Here is a 23,225-nt window from a genome sequence, read left to right on the forward strand (position 1 = left end):
TTGTCCGGCTTTTCTCCCCCTGTCCCAACTCTGCCATGCCTCATTAATCATCCATCAAATCATCATCCTGCACAGAACAGAACTGTCTAAGAGGCTACCAAAAAATCAGCACTTACCCACAACCCATTCATTTTTCAAAGTATGTTTTATCAACAATGAAGTCCACATTTACAATTACATCATAATGAAAATGCATTATGAATTTTAAAGTCCTTTGCATTTTACTCAACTTTTTATGACAGTCAAATCAACTTCTCAAAACCTTCTGTCACAGTAGCAAGCAGCAAACAGGGGTGGAAATGTGTTCAATATTAAATGTGCATGAAGTAAATATACATATGAATAAGCTGTGTAAAATACATAATTCAAGCAAGAGTTTGTGTTTAAGAATTTATTAAAATGAGAAATCATATAAAATATGTAAAGTAATATTATGAATTAATGTCATACTGATCGTTCACGTGTCCAGTCCAGCCTCAGCTTCCTTTGACATCCTGGCTAACCTCATACCAAATGACAGGTGACAGTGAACATGTGGTCACAGCCAAACGCTGCTCCTTCAATTTACTGCGACTGGTGTAGATATAACAGCAGAGGCATGCAGGTCTGTGTCATTCAAGTAACCTTAAGGGGGGAAAAGGAGAGTTAGTAAGTGCTGTAAAAATATGAAGTGTCAGTAAAAAAGTGAAGTACTGTAGCAGTATACCACAAAAGTGTTCTTGAGTAAAAGTATTTAGCTACTTTATACTACTAATATAAAAATACTCAAAAGCATGAAAAAGACTCATGTAAATTGTAGGGTGTGGAAGTATTGGTGTTCAGTTATGATCTAAATTAAAGACAACATGGAGGAAAACTTGAAAGAAAGAAATCAACAACCTCCATCTTCACACATTGTCACTTGTTTGTCTGCTCTGTTGTTTATTATTTTTGGTCATATTCGTGAGCTCAGCATGCACGGTGTCTTCTCACAGTGGCGGTGAAGTTAAAACTTCACATACTGACTTGTACTATATCACTTGAGTTGACATGACAACACATCATAAGGCACAACAGCTGTGTGAGCAGGATGTCTATCAGCATGCACGGTGACTGCTTCCTGCTTCTGGTGGAGAGCGTCAAGAATGTCCCACAGGTTGCCTATTTATACCTTCCCCCTGAAAAAGGAGTGCCTCCCACAGCTGCTGGTGTACCCGTGTTGAAGTGCTCCAGAGCGACGGAGGGTATACACGTGATGTCACTGTTAAGCGCAGTCACCATGTCAACTCACTGTAAAACAAACTTAATTCAAATTCGACAGTAACAAAATAAAACTAATTACCCTCTTGTCTTTCCAGTCTTACAACAATCACAAACTCTGGTGTGGTTCATGTGAAAATATTCCAGCTCTAGACGTTGCTTTTCCACACTGGTGAAGCCCAACCTTCCTCTACTCTCCTAGTTCAGGCTCTCCTGTCCTGGCCTGCATCATCTCTGGAGTCAGAGTCCTGGTCGGAGCCGCTGTAAATCACCATGGCACCATTTTCCCTGTCGTCAAAGTGGTCTCCTTTGGTCTTGGGACTGTGATCAGTCTGAATCCAGCCATGTTCACTGGTCGAGGGCGGGTGATGGATTTAGCGTCTTGTATTGTGTCTTTCTTCATTACTGCAAGATTCTTGGACCTAACAAGCCGTCTCCTCGTTTCTCTCCTGAATCCCAGGTTGGTAAATGTACAAATGCACTTTGAAATTAAACGGGAGAGGTGTTGGCTTTTGCCAATATTTAGTCAAATTAAAATCTCAAGCTGATGGTGTGTCACAGCAATTTCATGGCATTCTATCCACTAGCCAACTATTGCTGACAGGCATTTCACTAAAAAACACAAATATCTACCTCATGGTGGCACTAGACGAAAAAGTCAAGGGACCACCAAAGTCAGCATGTCTGTAATGGCAATCAGTCTAATAGTTTTTTTTTTTTTTCAACACTCTGTTTATTGATTTTTAATACAATATAGACAACAAACAGACAAACAGACAAACATTTTCAACTACTGACTCCCCCCCTTAACTACAACATTCTCGGAAGACAAAGAATAGATAAATTATAGCAAGTTATTTATAATAATGTAGTACTAGTAATAATAATAACAATAATAATATAATATTGATGATACATACACCCCATACACGTACATCCATGCATGTATACGCAAAAATGTGTTGTAAACAAAGATTTTCTGAAGAGCCAGAATAAATAAAAATATATATACATAAATAAAAATAAAATAAATAATAATAATAACAATAAAACAAAACAAAAGCAGATATAAATAACCAAATAAATAAATTCACTATAACTTGGTCATAATACCATTCTCTTTTTTTTTTTTTTTTTTTTTTCTTCAACCATAGAGCTCCAGCTGTAATTGTAGATGCCATCCCTGCTTAAATTCCCCATTCAATTGTCAGGCATTCATACGGTCATGTTATTCATAAAACAGAAAAAAGGTGTCCACATTTCATAAAAATCCTCAACTTTACCTCTAACTATGTAAGTTAATTTCTGTAATGCCAGACTGCCAGACATCTCCCTAGTCCACTGTCTTGAGTTGGGTCTTTGAATTTCTTTCCAATTTAAAGCAATTACATGTTTGGCTTGCAACAGGCAGAAATTTATAAGTTTGCGCTTCCCCACAGATGCTGAAAAATTTCCAGGGTATATGTGTAATGAACATATTTCAGCCTCCATGGGGACAACACTTCCTGTTAGTTTAGAAATAAGTTCTAGGACCTCCTTCCAGAATATCTGGAGCTTCTTACATTCCCACATACAATGATAAAGGGTGCCAATTTCTTCAGTACACTTAATGCAAGTATCTGGAATATCAGGATTAAAATGATGTAGCTTAACTGGAGTGATATAAAACCTGAGTAGCCACTTATATTGCAACAATTTGCATCTGGTACTTGTAGTTTGAGTTTGGGCTTGTAAGCATGCCTTCTCCCAGTCTTCTACAGAGATATCTAGTTGGAGATCGTTTTTCAAAGCAGATAGATATGAACTGGAGTTTTCCTTAGAACCTGATAAGAATATATCATAAATTCAGTCTAATAGTTGCTGAGATAATTCAGTGTGGACCAAAGTGGTGGACCAACCAAACAACCAGCCAACATTGCCAATTTATCATCATTTATCACTCAGACCATGACATCTTCTTGCCAGTTGTCTGTTTTTGTTGTTGTTTTTTTCACATTTATTTGTTTTTGGACACTTCTGGGCTTCTTCTGTCATCCCCACTTTAAAAGACACAATCATATGAATTATGGATTATGTCCTCAAGCAAACTCTACTCACAGAAAGTGTGCATAAAGGCTTGAAAAAGTCAGCGGGAAAGCCCTGATATGCACCCACTGTAGATTTTATGGTGGGCAGGCCCTGAGCTGTTGTGGACTTACTAGAACTGTACATCAAAGTCTGGGAGTCTGTGACGGAAAGATTGGGCGAGAGAGACTTTAAAAGGAAGAAGGAAGGAGAGAGAGAGATGTGGAAGTGGAAGGGGATGCATTGGAGGCAGTGACACATGCACATACAACGTGTGAGAGTGATTAATTACAATTCGTCCTTTAGTAACATCGATTTGTCTGTCCAGGGTGATATTGACAAGTCCTCCAAACTAAATAAATGTTATTGGAAACATAACAGTAAAGCACACTGGCAGGCTAAATAGAGTTTACTACATTCAAACTTCCCAGGGGTGAGTGAAATTTGCATTTAACCAATTTAAGTTTGTAGACTATTTATGCACGGCAGGGTGTCTCAGGGGGAAGCAAAAACTCTATGTCAAACACCACAAACAGAATTTTTTTTTTTTTTTTTTTTTTTTGGAATTCACTTTTTAACACAAACAGAATTTTTAAGAGTCAGAAGAAGGGCGGTGTCTTGCACTTGTCGCTCGTGCACCATACTGGACATGAATCAGCAGGGCCTGCTCAGAAAGAAAAAATAATGTGGACAATTGGACACTGATGAATTTAAGATTTAAGGGAAACCGGCTTGGTTTTGGTCTGGTTTAGGAATGCTCCTCTTGCAAAAAAGAAAGAAAAAAATGTGGATTTTTATCTGTTTTCACAAAATTGAGAGCATATGGAAGGGAACGTAGACAGATGCCAATTTTGGAGACGCTCTGCCAAACGATCTGATTGGTCAAACATGATTTCCAACATAATTAGGTGGATTATAGTTATATGCTATGCCATATTGATTCTCACTTATGATAATCATTGTAGCTGGTAGTGGATGCACAAAGGCTATGAAACCCTAGACAGTCTATTCTGTATTCTGTTTATGGAGACAATGGGAATGTCTTCTGATAGCAGTAACTCTTTATTAACCTGTGCAGAGCACATACAATAAAGAGCTTTATCTTATTCACATTCCACAATCAATCGGCAGAAACACACAGAATAACGAGCAAAGAGATTAAATTAATGCTGCACTGACATAAACGAAATGTTAGTCCTTAAATATATTAACAATTAACAAACATTGTCTCCATTTTCAAACAACAGCCTACTAAATCCCACAAAAACACTCCCAAATCCCACTCCTCATTGATACTACATGATATTATTCAATTCTAAAGCCAGTTATTAATTATTATTATTTCATATATTTTTAAGAATATCAAGGTCTGCAGCTAATTTGGCACAAAATGATTCAACAAATCAACATCTTGAAAAGCCGGTCGATCTCTCTGACTGTGTGTTAAGCTAGTTTAAAACAAACATCAAAGAGAAAGAGTTTTATGTCAGTCTTGAAGCTCATGTGTCTGAGAAACATGACATCTGTTTTGGGGTTGCACAAGGCAGCTGCCTTGGCCCATTACTGTTCTCACTATACATGCTGCCATTTGGTGACAACATTAGAGAGAACAATGAATGTTTCCATAGTTATGCAGATGACACACAACTGTATATCTCTGCTGAACCAAATGATGCTGCAGCTATAGACTCCATTACTAACTGTCTTTAAGCAATAAATAAATAGATGAGCAATAATTTCTTGAACTTAAACAAGGACAAAATTGAAATCCTAATAGATGGCCCTAAAGCAAAAAGAGATATACTGTTTAATAATCTGGGGAAATTAACTCCCTGGATTGAAGTTGAGGTTATAAATCTTTTTCCAGCTCAGAAGCAAAACTGAAGTACAACCATTTATGAATTGAAGAGATGCTGAAAAACTGATTTAAGCCTTTATTTCAAGCTGACTCAATTAATGTAACTCACTATTTCTTGGCCTCCAGAAAACACTGAAAGGCTACATCTCATTTAAAACTGCAGCTTGGCTTTTAACCACAACCAATAGAAGAAAGCACATTAGTCCAGTTTTAGCTGCTCTGCACTTGCTTCCTGTAACATTCAGAACTGATTTTAAGGTCTTCCTCCTTGAGTACAAAGCCCTTAATGGACTAGGACCGAGCAACATTGCTAAGTCCCTTGTTCACTGTTTTCCTTCTAGAACACTATGATCATCTGCTGCTGGTCTATTAGAGGTTCTCAGCAACAGCCAAAAGAAAATCGTGGATGCAGCCTTTGTCCCTTACGCTCCAACACTCTGGAACACACTAGCTATAGATATCAGGGAAGCAGCTCACTGAATATTTTAAAAAGAAAGCTGAAAACTTATCTCTTCACTTCAGCCTTTAACTATGAACCTTTCAAACTGATTTTCTGCATTCTATGTACTCTATTTTTTATTTCATTTTACTACAACTATTCAGTGGGTTTTATTTCTATCTATGCATTCTCTGTATTCTGTTTTCATCCTTATTCGATCTTTTTTTTCTATTATTATCAAGTGGATTTTATTCTCTGTCATATTTCACATTTAGTTTCTATCCCTGCTTTTACTTTCATTCTACAACTTGTTTTATGTGAATCACTTGATGCATGCAATTTCTTTGTTGTAAAGCACTTTGAGCTGCATTTTTTGTATGAACGGTGCTGTACAAATAATGTTATTGTTGTTATTGTAGTTATTATTAATTTCTCTGGGAAATAGTGCAAAGACGATGAAACACTTTAGGTAAAACGTGCAGAGTAAATGGATGTTTTAACCTTCTGTTAATACAACGGTGAATGACTAAAGCTGCTTTTCTGCCGGCAGTCATGCTGTGAGACACAATATTCAGATGCTACAATTATCATAATGTTGTGGCTATATGACAAGTCTGACTGACTCTGGAAGCAGTAAAGTTGAGAAGTCTTAAGCCTTCAGCAATTTTTCATGTCTTTCTCCTCTGAACCAGCGATGAACGACTGCAGCAATGGATGCAAATAAATAAAAATAAAAATAAATGTGCGAATTTGTGCATGCGCACAAGCACATCAGTCAGCCTATGAAATGGTTAGTGTGCTACAGGACCATGTAGCTCTTAATGATTGTTAGTCAGTACAGTATGTTCTTTCATTACCTGGTGGATTTTGGTATTATGTAACACAAAAGAAATAAATAAGTATATTAATCTTTTCTCAGAAGAAGAAAGCAGTGGGATGATACAGCTGTTTCATGTCATAATTATCTCCGCAGCTCAGCAAATTGTTTTGTGCTTTGTTGTTCTCTCAAATATGGTGAAAATAGAAGTGCAATGAGGGGTACAAAATAAAACTTCTTTGCATTTCAGAGACATATGCAGTTTCTCCACTTCATTGATCTAGCTTCTGCTGATATGTATATTTAATTGGGTGTTCTTTAACTCTTTGAATGCTCACTGGCCACATTTTAATTGAAAGTCTTCCAGTTTCAGTAGCTATAGTAGTAGTGAGAGTATTTGTCCCTGCTTTGTGAACAACGGATTTGGTTGGCATCTTTACATATCCTTAAAGGGCACAAAGATAAAAGAGGATGTATACAGTACTGACTAACTGCAGTTTGGATGGAAAATAATTGAATGACCTTTTGTGGAAAATCTAGTTTGAGATTTCTCTCTGGTGACGCAGTGAAAGAGCAACCAAAAACAGTCAGTTGACTCGAGGCTGCATTCAGAATTTTAAGAAAAAAACGTACTGCCTCTAGCCTTTACTCTGAAAGCCCTATCACAGCTTGTGCAAGGGCAATTACAAACCTTATTAGACAATTACCAAAGAGACATTTCAAATAATATACTATTGTTGAGAAGAAAAATAATAATTAAGGAATAATCATATGCACATTTGTACTGGAGATTTTCTGCAATATAAAAACAATGCCTGGACATTTGAATATGTCTTTCCATATGGGCTAGTTGTGGCTCACGGTGGATTTATTTCATTTCATTTACCAGTGACCATTTTGCATGATTGTGTTTTTAGATTGGATGTCTCCTTTGATATTACACATGTGTCAGCTCGACATTTTGTTGCTCCATTATTGAGGCCCTGCGCCAACAAGACTAAGAGCCTCCAGCAATGCTAGCGGCACTGTGAGTTGCACTTAGGCACGGCAGGTGCTTTAGAGCTAAATGCTAAGGTGGGCATACTAACATGCTCACACTAGCAATGCCAACATGCCGGTATACATAAGCAGGTAAGCAGATATGATGCTCACCATCTTAGTTTTGCATGTCAGCATGCTGACAATTAGCATAAAACGGTGGCAAAATGCACAGCTGAGGGAATGGAAATTGTGGAAGTATGTGGTCATAACCTATTGGACAAATTGATTATGATCTGATGGTGATGAAAATTTGAAAAGTCCGAGGATCACGTGTTAGAGAGCATAAGAAGCTAATACAGCTAATCATGAGGGAATGCATGGATGCATGTGCCATATTTCATGGCGATCCATCCAGTAGCGGTAAAGATATGTCCAGTGTGGACCAACCGATTGACATCCATAGCCGCTAGCATGGATGAAAACTTTGCATCACTTTCAGCAATTAAGTTGATGTGTTCTCACAAAGTTAATATTTCTTATGTAATTAATAAAGGTGAGGGTGTCAAGTGGGGCCCATGTCTCACTCTTGCCCCAGGGCACCCATAGGCAGTAATCAGGCCATGTGTAGTTGACTCACATCTTTTGACCCCACTGGCATCAGAACCACCAGGACTTGAGAAGTGGAGATGATGACAAGAATGACACAACTAACCTGCTGCAAGACTTAAAAAAAATAGAAGAGGATTCTTTATTAATTTTTTGTAACTCCTGTTTTTTGTGAGGCTACATGTTGGGCTAAATATAGCAAGGCACGTCAAACCCACTTCCCCCTGTTATTATTTCTCATACATATAACAGTAGCAAATTGTGTTTTCTGCCTCAGCCTCAACCCTTGAGACTCAAATTACGCAGGGCGCGCGTCATGAATTCGGTAGTGTCCAAGTGGGCTAAAAAGGCGCTGAGCTCCCCTCCTCGCCCCTCCCTCCTTCCTCTGGATCAAAACGCTCTTTCGCTGTGGCGGCGCGTGCGTCAAAGCGCGCGGTCTCCGCCGCTGCTCGGGACAAAACCGCACGCAGCTGCTTTCGTTTGCCAGAGCTCGAGACCGCGCCGTCGGGAGGGCAGCTCGCGCGTCTTGCTGCAGGGATATCACCTCTGACGGACTTGATTGAGGACAAGAATACGCACATTTCACCCCCCAAACGTCTGATTTATGGCCGCGTAGCTGAGAGTCACAAGTGCTGCCTTTGCGGGAAACAAACTTAGAAATCCCAAACGTCCTCTCCGCCGCCGGTGTTCATGTGTTTTATGTGTTTGCGCTCAACAGTGAGGTAGACTTTATGCGGGCTGATTTTACCGGAGTGTCGGCGTGTGATTTATCCCGTGGATGCGGCTGTCGGGGTCGGTGTCTGAGCCCTGCAGGATCAGCCTGTCTTAGGGCATCATGATTTTTCCGGCTGTTCACAAGTGGATGAGGAATATTTCTCCGGAGATGCTGCTGCTGGTGCCGATACTGTGGTTTTTACCTCTGACTGGAGCGGCTCCGTCTCTGACTACCGAGCAGCTGGACACCGGGGTGGTAAGTTTTCTGCCTTTTCTGCACTGGGGTCGGAAGTTTTGCTACTTATTGGACATGGCGAGGGGGAAGTTTAGTGGCGTTTCTCTATCACACCCCTCTCCTACAGAGGCCAGTTTATCCTACTTTTGGATGCTGTCCTCTACATACTTGATCTGAATGTTAAGATCTCGCAGCAGTCCAGTGCACGGTGTCAGGCTGGTGGAAGCCTGTTCTCCACAGCAGGGATCAGGCTGCCTGTAATGGCTTGCAATAAATAAATGTAAATGTATTTGTCTTAGCGGAATATCGACCTCCTCCACAGCATGCTGACATAGTCGAAATACTGCACTGGGGCTCACTTCCAGCGCACCGTCAAACCAAACCATAAGATGTTATATCTCCCTTTTCTCTGTCATGCCTCTGAAAAACTGCTCCAGCGTGTCATCTGATGCCAAGTTTGAACAGTTGCAGGGTTTAAGATGGAGTTGTTCAAATGGAGATGTGATGGAGCAGCAGATCCTGCTGAAGCAGTGGAACAAAACAATGTTTGGCTGAGATATTAACACGTACACGGTGTGAGCTGGGAATTTAGTAGTTTAAATTAGTAGTATGTGTTAATTATGGAAATGAGGAGCAAATGAACATCTCTGAATATCCATCTAATTTGTTTTGGGAGTCGATGCTTTAATTATGACAGTTTTTAAACAAATTAGAATGGATCTAACCCTTCCAGTGAACTGTATCTGAGCAAATTAAGCCATTATATAAATATTTTCTCAACTGGTTAGATCATAATATACTTCGGCTTTATATTTGGAGCTTGATGAGCAGCCGCAGGTAAAACAAGTATCTGATAATTAGTAACTCTTGAGACAACATCCTAATTAACTGTTTGCTTTAATGGCTCCAAAATCAACATGCATTTATTGGTTGGCAGTTTTTCTCCACATTTACCACCATTCATCTGTCTCCCAAATCAAATCCACGTCTCAGCTCGCTGATGGACACTACGCTGCTGCTCATCCAGCCTCCGTCTCCTCAGCTGCACTGTTTTTGGGTACAGGCGCTTGAGGACGAACTCTGTTATCAAAGACACTGCTGAGGTATTTCTGTTGCTGGACCACGTCCCTGTGGACGTGTGCTGCCAGGAGACAGCCATTCATCTTCGCGGTTTTGGATACTCTTTGCTGCAGACGTGAATTGTACCCAATCCTCACAAGTCTGTTGAGGACAGTCACATGGTGTTGTGTGGGATTTAGGGTTAAACTCTAACGAACAGAGAGGAGCACTGAGTCATTGACTCCTGTAGTCAGGTACTGTCAGGATGTGCAGAGAACACATCCCTGGGTGAGCCGGTGGGGTGTGCAGCAGATTGATTATCTCAAAAACATGACTGCTGGATTATTGGTCAAACATAAATTTGATTGGTATACGTGCATCACTGCTAAATATTTTCAATGTTTTTACTGTTTAAAGTAGTTGCATTCAAATCGCAGATTCAGCATGTTGGGTGGTTGGATGCGATGGAGCTGGTATCTAGTCGGCCAATCCTTAAAGCTGTCTTGATACCGTATTATCCCTTATCAAGCTGTGTTTGAGTATGTGAGCAAGCACTTGGCCTCTCACTCACCCAGCTGAAACAGAGCAATGTGGGCATCACTGGCGTTCTTCTTCTCACCGCATATACAGTGTAAGCGCAAATTTCACTGGTGTTTTGTTCCTGGTTTGGATCACCAGCCACTGAGAACGCTCCCTGTGTTTATTGCTGGTGAGGTATTCACCTCTGCTCATCAGCTATGTGTTTACTGCGTCTCTCCATCATCTCATGCTGTACAGCTGGTTTATATGAACTCCTGTGCTGGGGAGCTGTCGCCCACAGTTTTTATGAACCTACAAACCAAAACAGTGAGCTGAAGCGAAAAGCTGGCTGGATGGTTATAAGCAAGGCTGCAACTGATTCTTATTGTGTTGATTGGTTGATTAGTTGTCTATAAAATTTCAGAAAATAATGAAAAAAAAATGCTCGTCAGAGTTTCCAAGGTGACATCTTCAGTGTCTTATTTTGTCTGACCAACAGTCCGAAAGCCCGTAGAGAACAGAGAAAAGCAGCAAATGCTCACACTGGAGGAGCTGCAGATGTTTTGCATTGTTGCAAATGACAAATGGCTCAAATGATTAACTGATTATCAAAAATCAGTGTTCCTCCTACCGCTGCCCTTGGGGAGTGGCTGCATTTTGCCGTCATTTACGGTCGCACTAGCTCTCTCCCCTCCTCTGGTCTCTCTCTGCGTTTCACAGAGGGTGGGGGCGCTGTTAGCACGACCTCCCACCCACCCCCCTTGTTCTCTGTCTGACCCTGCCAAAGCAGTCAACCTGGGGGAAACGCTGAGTTGTTTTCACCCTCGGAGCAAATGGGATCGTATACCTGAGTGTGATAACAGAGGCAGACACAGTTCTCAGGTTGTTGGTTTGGGGTAAAGGGGTTTAGGCAGACTGAGGGGAGTTGGGCAGACAGATGGACAGATGGGCACCCGTCCACAGACACACTCCTCCCTATGATGGGCTGATTGACTTTTAAATAAGAGTTCTGCATTGATGAAATTGCTCTCAGCTGTTGAGAGCAGGTGGATAATTGGCTGTTGACAGTTTGAGAGGGTCCTCCCGTCTTGTGTGCCCAGTTGTGTTCCTAAGTGCCACTCATTTGGGACTTGGTCCACAAAAACAAATGTCTACCCACAGAACCATGTCCTGATCTCCAGCTCTGCTGCTCCCCAGTCCCATTACGCTTCAGAGCCACCGCACCGCATCGCTTGGTTTTTAGTCGGGTTTGAGTGCTGAATTTATCCGTCTCCCTTCGTAACTGCTGTACGCCGCGTCCGTAATTAGCTGAACCACAAACTAAAGCACAGCTCTGAGCCATCCAGTTTCTAGTTTTGCTGTTATCCAGGCCAGTATATCACTGCAGAGCCTCAATTTGCAATTTCAGCATTTTAGAGAAGTGCTACATAACAGCTATAATGTAATCTGCAGTATGTTTTCTGCTCATCGTATCAGTTCACTCTTGATGCCTCATTTCTGTGCTAGCGCAGAACGACTGAGCTCCTCAGGGGACTATTCGCCGTTGGAAGCAGTACTACTTGCTTTAGCAGCTGTCATAAGATTGAGGTGACTAGATCAGCTGCCGATAAAAGCACCTTAATTACTATTTAATCTTGTTGAAACTGACCTTGAGGAATGTCTGTGCAGCATTTAATCTCCTTCAATGGGGAAATTTTAATTTCTGTAATTTCTTATGTGCTGTAAAGAGTAAAACCAAACGAGCGTGCAGCGTTTGTCTGATGGGACGGCCACACCCTGCCGGTCTGCTTCTGATTCTCATTTTGCTTTATAATTTCTTCAATGAGAATACCATCTGGTGGTCTGTCCGCCGAACAGAAAAGAAAAAAAAAGCCTGGTAGACGGCACCCTCCTCCACCTACTTCCACAGCTCTCCCTCCCTGCTAGGCCTCATAATACTCAGTTCTCTTGCAGCTAGCCTGCCCGGCACCAGCACCACCACCCCTCATTAGCTCGCCCTTTGCCTATCATAACTGCACATTTCACCAGTATCATATTCTGGCCCCTCAGTCTCTCAGTCTCCTTCCTTCAATTTTCTCCTTCCACTCAAGATTGGAGGCTTTCTTCTACTGGCACATCATGGTTCTTCTGATGAGGCCCAGGGGCTGGGGGGGGCTCAAAGAGAAGACTGGATGCAGTGAGAGTCGAGGGAAATCCTTGAATAAGTAATCAACCGGGGTCAACAAAGGAAAATGGATACATCATCTAAAGAGCGGCAGACATGAAGCTGGGACTATTTTTACTTTCTTGAATGCATCAGCATCATGATTCAGGGGCAGATTTCACTTTCGATGTCACACCTGTAAGATATTTTTAAGCAAATGTCCTCAACAGCTGTGGCAACATGACTGCAGAAAAGTAAACACATGCAAAATCCCAGTTAACCTGTGTTTCTCCTCATTGCAGTGTCATGCTGGATACATTTAGCACCGCTGTCCCGCTTCCATCAAGCCGTGTGACCTTTCTGTCTGTAGCAGTGTATCATGGGACGTATATTCAGGGCAAGGACACTTTTTTTTTTCAGGGACACCAAGTGGGAGATGACAGCGTAGTAGGAGGGAATATGTCATTGTGTGATGATGATGATTGACAGAGAGCACACGGGACAGTTCAGCATGTGATATATAGCACATCCTCTGCTTCCCAGGAAGAGGGAGATGCCGTGGAAACCAGTCCTTCAATCCCTCCTATCCGACCTGTCATCGCGGCTTTGCTTAGTGTTAAAGTTCTCCAGGGAGTTGCACGTTTCTGAGGAGATTGTCAGACTTTATAACCTCTTCAGAGGTGGTTTCAACAAAGATCTTAAGGGCCCTGACACTTTATTGGCTGCCGCTGTAGCGTGGCGGTCTGGGACTGATGTGTGGCAGCTGCAACACTTCTGCTTGATGCTTTAGTCAATGACAGCACCAGATAAATTTGGCTGAATTCTTGACTTAAAGTTGATCATGTAGGAGGAGCCCTGCTGGTTAAACAGAGCATTTTAGCAGAAGGTAGTGTGGAAGCATCTGAAATGAAGTGAACTTAACAAAGCAGCTCCTCCAGCGGGTTAGTGCAAGATTACTCATTTGCAAATGGAGTCTCTGTCGGCTAAGAGAGCCGCTGTGATGAATGTTGCAGCGGTATTCCTACATACACACTTGTGCGTCACAGAACATTTTGTCCCCCCCAGAGATGAACACCTGACATTTAGTTGATCCAGTTGTTAGCAAATTAGCAACTCACTCTAACAATCCCACCAGAAGATGAAGTGTCTCTTTAGGGGCACTGTTGTTTCATTTTAAGGCCTATTCAGACATTACACTTTCCTTCTGATGTCTGATGAGACACAATTTCATTGTTATGCGCATCACATGATCCCTTCTGTCACATTTAAGACTGGAGTTCACTAGAGGAGAGGTCACATTTACTGGCTGTTAAAACACCTTCAGACACCCTGTGTTCCCGGCTGAAGGACGGACAGCGCTCATAACGACAGACACAAGGAAGTGCTCAGAATCAGCAAAACAAGAGTTAGAGTGTAGACTTAAACAACAAGAGTATCGACTTCTTTTGCCCTGCTCATAGATTCATAACACTGCATGTGTGTCCTGCCCTCTCTTTGACCACAATGGTAAATCCCTGTTTGTGTGACTGTGGTACTACTGGATCTGACTGAACTGGGGCCAGTCTCACAAAGACAGACTGCCGCTTAGATCTTAACTAATGATCAGACTTCATATGGACATTTAAATCCATCCATTGCATATTCCGGGAAAATTAAATCTTTTTTTTTTTTTCCAAGCTGAAAAACACGGCTTGCTTTGCAACCACATCAAACAGCTCGGCTTCGTTCATGTTCATGTTTGCCCTCTGGTGGAATTCAAGAGCTACAGCGACATTTCACTCAGAAAATTTATTGTAACAAAACACAGGATCTACAGAATCTGAGGCTTTTTAGTGTGGCAGGGATCAGTACTTTGACTAACTCATCAGACAGCCTCAAGATAGTTTCCTTGGGCAAATTAAACATGGATTGTAGCTCTGAGTTAGCCGCGGTGTCTGGTAGCTACCTTATTAGCCTTAAAATAAGTCTTCTTTTCCTTTCAGTCAAAAACTGCATTTTTATACTGCTTCCATATACATCCATATCCATAATGTTGATGTACTGCACATTGTCACAATTTTTCAGAATAACCAGGACTATTTGAAAATGGAGAAAACCTATTATGATTGCTTCGTTAGGAATCCGTAATCCAACTACTCAGGGACATCTATAATCAAAGTGACTTTTACTCAAATCATGTCACTAACCTTTCTGACCTCATAGGGTCAAGGGTCAGCTACTAGAAAGTGAATTATTTACAAAGGCATTGTCAATGAGTCCTTTACAGCCTCCGCTGCCTTTAAGCAGAATGGGACACAGCCTTACTTTGATGCTCCGTGTGGACTGGATTGCCATAAAAATAACGCACAAGGAGAGGTTACAAGCAAGCATGATAGCTCTTTTCAGGCCAGGGCTTGTGCTATGTTGATTGACAATGAGATGGACCAATCAGTTCGCGTGCAAACCTCACTCTGTGAAACCGGAGCCTGGGGCTGAGGAGAAATTTGTTCATGTATTGGATGTGCATTTCAGAGTAATACGGGAAGACACTAATTCATTCTGTCTCTGCTGTGTTGCTTTATGTAAGCGTACAATGATTGAGCTGATCTGTGGAACAATACTGCTGTGACTCAAGAACTGTAGGCTGCATCTTAATCAGTTTATGTGCTTTTCATTTCAAAAGAAAGTGTGGATATCTAAAACTTCCATTCCTAGTCACAACATGGTATAGCTCTGCCCCTGCTATTTTTGTTTGATTTTACAGTAGTGATGGCTTTAATACTGTGGTCAAGTGAGTGCTGTTATCCACAACAGAGCTGCACGCGATATACTCTTTTTCCATTGGCTAGAACTGACTTCATTACTTCAGCAGGCCCACTCCAGGGCTCCCCATATAGAAACCTCAAATCAACTCCATGTGGACCGTTCTATTTTAACCCCGGGAGCCCCGCCTCTCCCTCTCGTCCTCGACCAGATCAAGGTTTTGGTTGCCATTGCTATTCAAGGGACCAACCAGGTCTTGTAATTACGGTGGTTTCTGGTGTTGCATTGGCTTGCACGCTGAAGCCTAAAATAATCCATAGCTCTGCCAGCTGAACTGCCAATAGACGGCTTTAATAGCACGATCAAGAAAACCCAAAAGCAACAACAAAGCTACTCTGAAATTGCTTGCAGGAATTGGCGGAATTATAATGAATGTGGTTTTGTGCGTGTCTGTGTGGATGTCAGTTTCTTCTCGCCGTAAAATGTGTGTGTGTGTGTGTGTGTGTCACTGCCACACTGGTGATCTCATAGCTTGTCTCTCATTAGCATTTGTCTTTTCTCAACAAGTCACAGTGGAGCTGATGATGGGAAAAAAAGAGACAACAAAAAAGGAAAGGGGAACCGATGACGATCGCTTATCATCTGTGGACTTTCAGCCCGCTCCTGGTCCCATTTCTCTGAAGGTCCGAGTGAAATGAAGAGAATTAGACGGGTGGGGGAGGAAGACCAAGAGAGATTGAGTGGGTGGCGAGAGATAAGATACGTCGCCATCCAACTATCACTAGCAATTAGGCCCACTTTCTTTTAGTCCAGTGTTGATACTCAACTTCCTATCAAGTGAATGTAATGAGCCACTAACAGTCTGCTGAGTTTCAAGAGGTACTCATGATTATGAGAATTGCAGTTTATGCCGGTGTGAGTTGCAGCCTGTACGAGGCTTAGTCTTGCAGCTGGGTCGACGTTGAGAACAGGGCTGTGCTCTTCTTGGTTTTTAGTTTAAAAATAGAGTCAAACGCACACAGAGATGAACACACATGTACGCGTGTGAATTTTTGCTCGTGCATATGCACTGTAGACATGCCAGTTGCCGGCACTCCTCAGCTAACACTGGGGAAACATTTTTTCTTTGTAAGGATCACTATAGTAACACCTGGCAGCTATTTTAATGGCTTTCATCAGGGTAAATGGACAATGCAGTGCATGCTTTAATGCATGTGTTCCTGTACACATACACTTTTAATATTGTACCATTTTATGATGTATGCCATCCCTGGTTTCTGTAAGATTTGATTGATGACTGCCATATTCTTGAATGTCACAGTGATTAAAAATGATCTACATGTAAGATTGATTACCTGATTGATTGAAGTTTTGTCAGAACAACAGTTACTTAATGGCGAATGACCTTTGGATGTGATGCAGTTTTAAATTCCTCAAAGATGATGCAATCAAATAAGAGGAAAAAAAAATCCTCTTTAGACCTTCCCAGAACTGTGACTGGAGCGAATATGATCCTTCTGAGACAATTATGATCGGCACATTTGTGCACATCAAAATAGTATTAAAGTTTGGAACTTTTTGCTTAGATCCTGTAGAACGTTAATTCTAAAATGCATGCAAGTACTGACATTTACAGTCTGAAATGTGCCCGAAGAGATATATACAGAGGCGCACGCAGAGACTTTAAAGGAACAAATTGAAGATTGAGTCTGTGATAGTTAAAATGTGTCAGGTGTGTGTATGTGTGCATGCTTGTGTGCTTTACATCCTTCTCCCTTATCGTCACTATCAGGGTGCAGTGGGTGAGCTTTATTCAATCCTTGTGTTTGTGGGCTTTGGCTGGGTGCCATGCCACATTACCGCCCACAGAGAGAGGAACTTCAAAGAAGGTTCGGGGGCTTTTTCCCTCCGTGGAGCCACTGAAACGCATGCCTCTTACATTAAGCTCCAGTTACAGGGGGATGGTCTAATTGGCTCTATCAGTTTGTTTATCTTTAATCTGTGGCTGACATTTTTTAAGTCCTCTTCCTCCTTCGCACCCCTCTTCATCCTTTTATCGTCCCTTGCTCCTTCATTCAGTCACAGAAGTTTTGATCCATCTATCCATCCATCCATGCTCTTATTTGGAGATGATTTATGACCCGTAATAGATGAGTTTTTGATGAATGTCTGTGCTCATACTGTATGTACAAGGTTTTATGTGTGTCTGCCTTTCGTACACTATTCTTTCTGTTGCCAAAATGTGCATTGCCATGTACCAAAATTGATTGATGATTTAGAGCTGCCAAATTTCTAACTGAAATGTTTACATGCTTATAAAATGTAGAGTGCATTGCATTTTTCATCTTTCAATACATTCTCCAAATCACCTTCCTAGCAAGGAAAAGTCAGCCATTGTTGTCTATCATTCCAAACAACATGTGAGAGTTCCTTTTATGATTTTACTTGTTATCCTAAACAAATATTAGCGATATTTACATTTTTGCTTGTTTAGTTTAAAATGATGTGTTTTGTGCGTGCAGTTCTGCTTTGGAACACCATCTAACACGAGAAGAAACTGTCAGGTTTGGTCTGGAAGTGTGAGCATGCACAGTTTACACATAAAACAATGCTTACATGTGCTCGATAAATGAGGCTCTACCTCGTTCCAGTACATGGAAATGTGTTCCGCAATGTCCTGCCTCAACCTAATTTCTCCCAGTAACCTTGTTTGCTGTCTGCATGGTGCCATAGTGTCCCTTTTTAGCTTTCCCCTTAACTCCTGTCAGTCACATTCTCCAACTTCTTTCTTCTCTTCTTTTTCTGTCTGTTTTCCACTTTCTGCATCACCCTGAGCATTATCTGTTTCTTCATTCTCTTCCCTCTCTATGTGTCCTTCCCTCACTACCCTCTCCCTCTGTGTCATTTCCTCTTTGTATTCTCTTAACATCTCTGCCTCTCCGCCTCCCTCCTTGCTGCCTCCAGGAACAGACAGGAGTTGAGCCTCGGCTTTCTGTACAACCAGCTGTTCCTAAACCAGGGATTAGATGATTCACTTACAGTCACATCTTAATCCCCGTTGTCACACTCACACGCACACAAACATGCAAATTAGGACAGATTTTCCTCCCAAGTGTCTGGGAAGTGACACTCACACCTCAAACTGAATGGAAACTGGGTGTCAGAATGAGCACATCCATCAGAATGTACTGAACCCTTTCAACAAGTTAGACTTGTGTCCCATTATATGCACATTGTGTTTGCAGAAAAGCCAAAACACTTCCTGAAGAGAAGTGATTGAGTGGGTCAGCAGGGTGGCGCATGTGCCATCTGCTTGCTCGAGTGTAACTGATGACTTTTATTGTATGCCATTCCTTTTCTCTGTTGTTTCCCTTTCCTGTTCACCATTCCTTATGTACAATACGCAACAGTTGAGTTATACCACATCCTCATTGAAAGTAAAGTCTCCTCATGAAACACAACAGTGGAACAAAGCCACAATCTTTATATTTACATACATTTAAGTGGCTTGTCTGCCAAAGCAGCAGTTAATTTTCTGTTTGGGTTTGGACTGTAAAAAATCTCTTGTAATATATAAAGACATAATGATGTATAGGCATAAATTCAAAGACTTTATGCTGAGCTGCTGAGAAAGAGTCCATAACTCTGAGCGCTCATTCTTTCCACTGTGTTGGGGATTATTTGCAGTGGTGAAGTATTCAGACCCTTTAGGTAAAAGTACTAATGCCACACTCAGAGGATACTCCACTACAAGTCATGCAGCCAAAACCTTACTTAAGTAAAAGTATGAAAGTATAATGAGTACATTTCCTTAAAGTAACAAAGTAAAACTACTCATTATGCAGTAAATTGTTTTTGGATGAGTTGTACTGCTGCATTAATGTGCATGCTGCATTTTATGTTTAAGGTTGAGCTAACTTTTACTACTTTATAAACTGTTGGGTAGTTTAATGTAGAGCAGTGTATCATATTCTGTTAGTTTCCATATGTTTGTAGTGTCGCTGTCCTGTGAGAACCGCGTATCCCCAAGCAGTCAACATGTCACAAGCTCCAAAAAACAGCCTGTTTTCAGCTTTGTTAACAACATTTCCCAGCTAATCCAAGAAGGCTTTAAATGGTTTAAGTAGTTTAAGAAGTGGGGTAATTTTCTCAACCCATAAAGGAGCAATAATCCTTCAGTTTATTACAAACATTCAAAACCACAAAATTGGGAGATTTGTGGTTTTCACTGGACAGGAAGGATATGATAAATTGTAATCTGAAAAGTAGCTAGTAACTAAAGCTTTATGTAGGGGAGTAAAAAGTACAGTATTTGCTTCTTAAACGTAGTGGAGAAGCTGTAGAAAGTTGCCTGAAATGGAAACACTAAAAAGATGTACTGAAAGACATTACTTGAGTAAATGTACTTAGTTACATTCCATCTTTGGTGTCGTCTCATAAAGGGATATAAGAGCTTGTATGCACTGTATTCTTTCTGACGCCTACTTCTTACAGAGGCTTTGTCATGTATCTGTTCAGCATATTTCCACTGGAAGTATTATATAATATATGAACAAATAGTGCTAATTATATCAACTGGGCCAGATAATTTGAAGTATAAAAAGAAAATGATGGCGTGAATGTCGATCCATTCAGTCACATAAGGCTCATTGTTCTCAGCTTTTTCTTATTTTCACAGAATAATATCCAGTTTTTTAAATGAAGTGAGTGTTTCAAACCGGATTCAGCCAGATTTCACGCTCCCACGCATCAAAAAGTTGTGTTTCCTGCTGCAACAACAAATCGATCACTTATTATCTATTTTCACTGCTCATTGCAGTTAAAAGCGACAAGACAAAGTATGCTCCTGGCAATCGAAAGTGAAGAGTGTAATGTGGAGAAAACTAAAACTTCACACACTCCACGTAATGTGATAAAATACAGTTTTGTCTGATAGGCAGTATACAAAATCAATAACGGAAGCACAAATGCAAGTCTGCCGCCGCCAAAACTGTCAAGTTGTTAACCAGTGTGAGCAGTCTAGAGGCCGCAGTACAATCAACTTTCACTGTAACAATGGAAACAGGCAGGAATGCTTCAAACACTACTTGTTTTGTTGGATATTCACTTGGTCAATATGTTGTGAATCCTGTCAATTTACCACCCCACAAAAACGGTAAAATGTGTATTCCTTGTCTCGCAAACCACAAAGGTGCCTCCGTGGAAGTGTCTATGCCAGCCATGTCCAAACTATTCCGTAAAGGGCCGTGTGGCTGCAGGTTTTCGTTCCAACCAAGGAGGAGCGCACCAGGCTGGACTCATTTAATCAGCTGATGTCCCTTTTCAGCTGATAACTAAGGGATCCCTTGATGTTGATTGGTTGGCCTGGTGTGCTCCTCCTTGGTTGGAACGAAAACCTACAGCCACACAGCCCTTTATGGAATAGTTTGGACATGCCTGGTCTATGCTGTCTGGTTGAACTCATACTAGAATTTCAGATTTTAAAAAAAGTGAAATTATCAACACACACACATGTCAGACTTCTGCAAAGACACTTACTAGGTAATAATTGTGAACTAGCTCATTGGGAATGTGAGATTTTAAACGCTGTATTTTTGGCCTTGTTTTTCTGCGAGTAGATAATTGTGTTTTTCTTCCAATCTGTGTGTATTAGGCAGCTGGTAATGGGACGCTCCCACTGCGGTGCAGTGATGAGGCTCAGGGGCTGAAACACATGCTTCTACTGTTGTGGAAATCAAAGGTTGTCGAGAACCGTGTGAGCTGGGATTTTTCTCTCAAAGCTGTATTTACAGTGAGTCGGCACCGGATAACGTTAGAGCTGAGGGTGCTGGCTTGCCCTCTTTTTAAGATCATGGTCACCAAAACAATACTCAAGGCCGGTCATTGATCTGCTCACGACACCTGTCTTGCCGGTTGACCTGACTGCACCTTGTGATACACGAGGGTCTCTGAAAAACTGCGAGCAGTGCTCCTGTGGTGTGCTGCTTTTCTTCTCTGTGTTATAAAGGTTTTGTAGCTTCAGTTCTCTCTCTCTCTCAATAAAACAATCCACCATTTAAGCATTCAATTTGTTACACTAATGAATTCAATTCTTTATACTCATTAAAATAAATGACTAATCCAAATGAATACATACCTATCTTAATTCAAACAGTGGATGTCCCAAAATCATTTGCTAAGTCTAATAAAGTAATTCCGGACCACTTTTTTTTATTATATTTGCTATGTTAATTGGCAAGATATGAAATTATGGTTGCTAATGTTGTGGCATGGCTTTTTTAAAACTGAGCTCCACTTGGAGGATTTCCAACAATTAGAAAACTGAGGCTGTAAACCCTGACTGCACACATGCATGAAAAAGGAGAGGAGAGAGAGAGGTCATGTTCAGTTTAAAGTGATGAGATGAAAGGTGAGGGAAACGCATCAGCGTAGACGAATGATTTCTTGGCTTGCATTAATCCTCACTCTTTTACCGCCTGGCAATCTAGCCTCAATTTTCTGTTCGATTAAACGTGTCATTCAGGCTACATGTCACCCCCAATTTCCCTCTCTTTCTATCCCCCTATATTCTCCCTCTTTGATCTTATCTGTTTGCACAAATGAGACTAAATCCTTCATTTCTTCTGCGAATTGTGTTTACGCTCAGGTCATGCCATTGGAATGGCTTCAGGAGTTTCTCAGTCAAACACACTTAAGCTTTCATTCCTTGGATCCTCACATCATCCCAGTGTAATACTTTAAATAAACCATCTCTCTCTGAATAAGCTGGTGATACAAATTGGGAAGCTGCTACAACTGCTTTGAATAATGATGGCATCTTCCCCAACACCCATGGATGTTCTGATAAGAATCGGTTGAGAGAAATCTCCTCAGTGGAGAGCAGCATAAGATGCAGAGGAATGCTTGATGTGATGTATTTGCATCTGTCTCATACGTGTTTGTTGGCTTACATGTCATTGAGTTGAAACTTTGCTCTATGTGCAGTCAAAGCTGTTTCTGTTTTAGGCAAAAATTCATTTTGGGGCCTTTTGTTTGATTTTTATCTGATCTTTATCTGGATTCGAAGCTCTTACCACTCACATCATGATACTAACTACCTAGTATCTTCTCATCAGTTATATACAAAAGCAGAAACTTTGTACCATATTTGCCCAGATATAAGATAACCTTGACTGTCAACACCTTTTTTGGAAAAATACTTTTTGTTTGTTAGAACACATTTTCCCACAGGAACTTTTAATCCAAGGATAAATCCTCACAAGTGAATAGTTTGATTGCTTATGACTGCCAAAACAACATACAGCACCACTGGAGAGTTCCAGTGACAGGCCGGAATGACGAAGGCAGACCTTCGTCCTCACATGGTTAACTTTGTGAACAGTTGCAGGTCTCTCCACAGCTACTTGGTTAGGTTTAGAAAAAGGTCATGGGTTAAAAAAAGTACAGTTCCATAAGTGACGCAAGTTACGTATGTTACAGAAACTCAAATAAATCACAGAAGTCACATGTGAGTCATTGACCCACCTGGCCATTATGTTCGTTGTTAGGGTCTTGAGTCATGGTGTGAATGGGTGTTAAGATGGCTGAGGAGGAATTTTAGGACTGCAACGACTCTCAAGGTGTGAACGACCCTGCAAGAGGATAAATACTTGGGACTTCCAACCAGAGTTAGAGCTGAAGAAGAATTTTGGATAAGAGGCGAAATGTCCTCTAGAACCTCAAGAAAGTCCAGTTTGTCAAGCCCTTACAAGTACGGCGAACTGGATGACTAAGAATCCTCACAGACTTTTGGTTTCACACAGGACAGCG

General features: G+C 41.2%; 1 protein-coding gene across 1 annotated transcript in view; it reads left to right on the forward strand.

The window, feature by feature from the left end:
• The first annotated feature begins 8,576 nt into the window (after window positions 1-8,576).
• The window catches only part of LOC121623128 (matrix metalloproteinase-17-like), a 69,993-nt gene continuing 55,344 nt past the window's right edge, over window positions 8,577-23,225 (forward strand). Inside the window, exon 1 of the mRNA XM_041960303.1 lies at window positions 8,577-8,974. Coding sequence (XP_041816237.1) covers window positions 8,840-8,974 — 135 coding nt within the window. The 5' untranslated portion in view covers window positions 8,577-8,839. The remainder of the gene's footprint in view (window positions 8,975-23,225) is intronic.

The sequence above is a fragment of the Chelmon rostratus genome, chromosome 19 (assembly GCF_017976325.1).
Source record: "Chelmon rostratus isolate fCheRos1 chromosome 19, fCheRos1.pri, whole genome shotgun sequence".
In the NCBI taxonomy this organism is placed as follows: domain Eukaryota; kingdom Metazoa; phylum Chordata; class Actinopteri; order Chaetodontiformes; family Chaetodontidae; genus Chelmon; species Chelmon rostratus.